This window comes from Juglans microcarpa x Juglans regia, chromosome 7D (genome assembly GCF_004785595.1).
Source record: "Juglans microcarpa x Juglans regia isolate MS1-56 chromosome 7D, Jm3101_v1.0, whole genome shotgun sequence".
NCBI classification, from domain to species: domain Eukaryota; kingdom Viridiplantae; phylum Streptophyta; class Magnoliopsida; order Fagales; family Juglandaceae; genus Juglans; species Juglans microcarpa x Juglans regia.
In genome coordinates, this window is record NC_054606.1 from 4,754,066 (window position 1) to 4,759,563 (window position 5,498).

Consider the following 5,498-nt stretch of genomic DNA (forward strand, 5'->3'; position numbering starts at 1 on the left):
CAAGTTTTGAAGCAGTTGTTGAATACGGTCTAAATTTATGGAAAATGATACAACTTCTCAAGTTTTGGAAAAAAAGAACCATCCAAATTTTAAAAAGAAAAGCTCAAGACAGGTCTGGTGCTTTCATATTTTTACACCCATCAATGACAATTTGACACATAGGAGTTGCAGGAAACTCCTTTTCACACTCATCAGCAGTGATTCCTCTCCCCTCTCCCTCGCACAACGATTCCTCTTACCCCTCCCTCGCGCAGCGCCGATTTCCTCTCCCTCTCCCCGTGCCTATTTCCTTCCAGGCCTTACTGAAATTGCTGTCAAGAAATTACACAACCTCAACGTTGTGGCCTTCGAAGTCCAATCCTCGATCTACTCTGCAACCCCCTCCTATATTTCTTCTCTTTGCACTTCTTATGCTTCCTTACTGTTTTTCCTAAATGTGAAGAATCATGCATATGGTGATATTTATGTGAATAGGGAAGAATAAAACAATAAAAAAAGCGAGGTAATCATAACTAAGTTATTTACTTGTAGAAGTCGCAATGCATTAAAATTTTTAACAAACTCTTAGTCCGTCTCGGCCTCTCCCCTGTTTATTCTTTACAGAAAATCATGTCTACAAATAGAATTTTGTAAATTGAAGGTGAAGAATGTGGATGTATGAATAAAGATAAAATTGATAGAAAAATACATGGATGTGAGCAATCTTGGGCCAATCGTCACACCTTTTGTCTGCATCTTCGTAATGAGATGGGGCAATTATAAATTCTCAATGTTTTCAAAAAGTTAGCCAATGGATTGCTTCTGACACTGATTTCAAGCTGGAGCATCCAAAAATTGTGAACCGCTCAAGTGATGCCCAATGGCAGATTCACTTTGGTATTGTCATCAAGTTTGAATAGTCTATGATAACAAGCTCTCGTAGAGTAGTAACATGTTGAAGTCACAATTATAGACACTGATTTTGAAATATTTTAAAACTTCAAATAGTTGAGGCTTTTAAGCCCTTTCCATTTCATTGAGAATATATAAACAACTAGTTAGTAATTTCATTAACAACGAAACCTAAACTATTTTTTTATTATTGAATTTAACATGCACACAGTTTATCTTGAATCCATGACCTCCTCTCCGTCCAAAACTTACGAGGATAGGAGCTGATATTTGAGCAAAAGTAGATTACCAAAATTCGGAATCAAATTAAAAGAGAGATCGATCGAGGGGAGACGGGGAGAGCGTGAGAGAGTTTCAAGCTTGAGAGAGATTTTTTTTTTTTTTTTGGGGGGAAGGGGAGAGTTTCATTTGTTTGTAAACAAATGACACGAATGATTTTGTACAAAAATATATTTGTTTCAAGCTTCAGGGCCTAACTCCTGAAGGTACAGGATTTCATTACTTACAAACAAATATATTTTTCTACAAAATCATTCGTGTCATTTGTTTACTGGACGGTGTAAATCTGCCTTCTCACCCGTCCGGCTCCTAGTTTTGCTTAATCTCAAATCACATTTCAAAAAGGAAAATAATTTATACATAATATTTTTAAAAATATTTTACATAATTATATTTTAAATTAAAAATATTTTTGTTAAACATCTTATAAAAATAATATTATTTTACAAAAAAAATAATGATAAAATTATTATCCTATTACTATCTATTTATTATTCTTTTGTAATTCTATCACCGTCCTTACAAAAATATTTTTATATTATAATATTATTGTGTAATATATTATATAATATATTATGTACTCTTCCAGAAAAAGCTCGAGGTATTAAATTATATAAATTAAATCCCCTGGCCAACAACTCAATCGCGCACACGAGTCACGAGATCCATTTACCACTCGATCCTCTCGTTCGCACCTCTCGAAACCTACCAGTTCTGGGACCACCCTAGTAAAAGCGACAGCTGCTCCCCAATACCGATTTTCGAATCCTCCGAACCAGAATGAACACGTGTCGACGAACAAGTGGCAGCCACACAACCAGCGACAATGTCCAGTCCCTCCAACTTCCTCACAAGTAACGCTGCCCAACGACCCTTGTGTATAGGTCCGCTACATCGATTCCATTTATTTGTCGACAAATAATACACATTTAAAAAATAAATGAGGAAAGATTGTACCGGGGAACGAGGCGTAACAATAAACTACCGGTAGACAATATTGCCAACCGCGTCCATACCCCATCCAAAATATCCTCTTATCCACATTGGGTAAAACGACGCCATTACCCTTTCATCATGTTGTTCACCAAATAGAAGGGCAATGTGGATTATTCTGTTGTAGAAGGGTAGGAAAAGAAAGGATGCTATGATAAATATAAAAATGCTAGATAAACTAATAAAAGTGACGATAAAAGTAGCCGAGTATTAAATAATAGGCAGCAGAGTAAATAGAAGCAATAATAGTCAAATTAGTCGACAGCTGTCCGTTAAAGTCGTTCCAAGTGAGTTTCTGTTTTTCAAAATGACCGAAATATTCACTACTAGGCCTGAAACGCTATTATAATCTAATCGTAGAAACTTTTTGCTGATAAGGAGGGTCCCACACCCACCGCATTAAGGAGAAGCCAACAAAACAGAGACAGGTGGTGAGCAGTGAGACGATTTGATCGAACGGGGAATCAGGCAACCACGTCGGCGCTCTTCTGGGCTGGGGAGCTGATGAGCCAAAAGATGCCATACGGGTCCTTGACCTTTCCAACGCGCCCACCTCCGCACACGCCGTCGCCCTCTTCGATCTCACCCACAGCTACGGCTCCCGCGCTCACGGCCTTCACGATGGCAGCATTGACGTCCTCGGTCTCCAGGCAGAGCACAATTCCAGCCCCCTCTGCCTTGGCCCTGTTCAAAAACCCACTTCCATCATATTTGTGACCATATATCGAAGGGCAAATACGAGGAAAATGTTACTTTCTTCAACTCTTTCATGCTCCGGTGGCCCATTTATACTGGTCAAAACTTTGCATAGGTACATTTTTTATTTCATCTCTAGGTCAAAATATTAAGATTGTTGAGGTTGATATCTTTTGCTTATTCCAACATAAAGAAGCAGCGACAAGAACAAAATCAAAAGCCATGAACAACAGATTATAAATAAATAAATAAAACACATAAACTAGCAGAAACCATGCAAAAGCTAGACCATAGATGGACCATACAGGAGCAAAAACTTAAAAATAAAAGGTCTAAAAGATTCTGAAAGAAAGCAAACGGACTTAAACATACATCGAGGACAGAAAACGGACAACACAAATGACAAAGGGACAAAAAAATTTCAAAGATAACGGAGACCAAAACTAGATCAGAGGTGAGAGTCCGGAAAAAAAAAAACTCCAGTAAATTACATATTTGACCAAGTCAGCAGAAAGGACACAGGCATCTAATGGCAACGAAAATGGAAAAAAAACTGGATAAACATAACGGCAAGAAAGCTAAGAAGGAAGCGACACAGAACAACCAGCCAGAGATGGAGATCTATAGTACTATAACGCAGAGGTCAAGACGCGAAAAAGTATGGAATAAGGAGCCATGCATATGAACGACTATCTAAAACCAGAGAAATCAAGTATATTCTGTAGTAAAAATCGTTAAAAGCTTACACAAAATTGCATGAGATCCATTAAAATGCAAAAAACTGCCTCTGAGGCCTACAGATCCAAAGGAAAGTGACACCCTACACGCACAAACAAGAATGTTCGGAAAAAGTATACACGCAGCGAGAACAAGGGAGAGAGAGAGAGAGAGAGGCTTACGGAGCAGCAGAGTCATCAGTGAGGTCAGAGACCAGAAAGGTGGAGCCACCGAGCTTCATCTGAGCAGAGAGAATGAGAGGGAGCTCTTGATCGGCTTTGCGCTTGGGGTGCAGGGTACGGCCGAGCTCCTCAGCGCCGAACGCAGCCTTGTAGAACTGAATGGCGTCGCTCGCCTTGGGAGCCTCCACGAGCAGCTGCGGCTTTACCGCCGTGAAAACCAAGGCGTCAGTGACAGCTCCCTTAGGGGCTACTCCGTTATGGACCTCCTGCTGCGCCATTGAATCTCCGAGGGACAGAAAATAAGAACCAAAGCCTCACAGAGAAAGAGAGAGTGAAACCCTAGCCCTAGGAGAGAGAAAGAAACGAGCAAATGGATAAAATGAGAATGGCGTGGGATTGGGAAAGCTAGTGGGGTAGGGAATTTATAGAAACTGGAAAGCCGAACCTTCTGTATCTGTTGCGTTTATTAGGACAGGAACGGTAATAAGACTTTGTTGGGACATAACATTTGCCCTTTGTTTTCCTCGTGTTTACGAGCGATGCCCCTGGTCTCGCCGTAGAAAATCGAAATTGCTTTTGGACCGACTCACAAAGACTACTAGTACTAGAGGTATTTAAAATTTAAAATATGGTATAGTGTATACGGAATAATGTGGGTACAGTTCCGGGCGTCAAAGATCCGGTCAATCATATCTTCTTGTATTTTTCTAATTATCTAAAGGATAAGGTAGTGAATATTTTTAGATCTCTCTTTGATTTCTTCAAGAAACCTAAGTTCATAAGTAAGATTTTTCTCTTTGGCTCTTTGTTAATTCAGGTGGAACTTTTGTTGTGGACCCCACTTCTTCTTATATCTTTCGTTTTAATTTCAGTACAACCTTTGCTTAGAAAATAACATACAAATTAAATCATGGTTAAGAAAAATATTAATAATGAGATTAGTAATGAAGCTTGTTGGAAGAGACGGCCCTTGTGATGCCAATTAGCTTCCCAAAGTAGATTGTTTGGATACCATTAAGAGCTCATTTACATATTCAATATCTTAAAATTCTATAAATAATAGTGAAATGATTTAAGTTAAAATGTTTAATTAAGTTTTGAGAAATAAGATATAAAACAATAAATAAAAATATTATAAATTTAAAAAATTATTTGAATATAAATTTTTAATATAATTTTTGTTTTGAAATTTAAAAAAGTTGTATTGATTTTTATGTTTTTTCTTTGAAGTTCATAAAATTTGTATTGGTTTTTATGTTAGGATAATAATTAGATAAAAAATTAAAAAATTAAAAATTAAAAATTATTTCTCGAGTTTGAGTGATGTCTATGAATGAAATCTCAAGAACTTCATGTCTGATCTGTATATCCAAACATCCCTTAAATGCTTAAGAAATATTATATAATTTATTTTATATGTCTATCTATCTCTCTCACTACTTTAAATTTTAAATATGGGTCAAAGAACTCTAGAATACTTCTACTCCTTTCAATTGTAAGCATATCAACTTGCGCTTCTTCACTTAGACATTTGTAAACTTTTTTTTATGAAATTTTTAGACATTTGCAACTGATTGCAATGAGTGTAGGTTAATTAGGAAAAATAGCCCACGTGCTGGTTTCATGTCGTGCTTGGGCTATAAGTTGTTCATTATAATTCGGGCCGAATTAATTGTAGTTCCTAGGCCCTTGAATAAGACGTGGGCTTTCAGAGAATTTATTTAAGGCCTTAGTTTTATT

The 5,498-nt window shown here is 37.3% G+C and overlaps 1 protein-coding gene across 1 annotated transcript; it reads right to left on the reverse strand.

Annotated features, from left to right (window-relative positions):
* Positions 1-2,393: 2,393 nt before the first annotated feature.
* LOC121239845 (uncharacterized protein At5g48480) lies at positions 2,394-4,212 on the reverse strand. Its single transcript, XM_041137184.1, has 2 exons — positions 3,759-4,212; positions 2,394-2,847 (listed from the first exon to the last, which is right to left on the reverse strand). Exons 1-2 carry the CDS (start codon positions 4,034-4,036, stop codon positions 2,628-2,630), a joined length of 498 nt encoding a protein of 165 aa, XP_040993118.1. The 5' UTR covers positions 4,037-4,212; the 3' UTR covers positions 2,394-2,627.
* Positions 4,213-5,498: the final 1,286 nt, after the last annotated feature.

Excerpts from the sequence above, each read along its gene's own strand:
- LOC121239845 (XM_041137184.1), bottom strand. The coding sequence starts at position 4,036 with ATGGCGCAGCAGGAGGTCCATAACGGAGTAGCCCCTAAGGGAGCTGTC. Across the intron at positions 2,848-3,758 it reads ACTGATGACTCTGCTGCTCC|GGCCAAGGCAGAGGGGGCTG; the intron begins GTAAGCCTCTCT and ends GTTTTTGAACAG.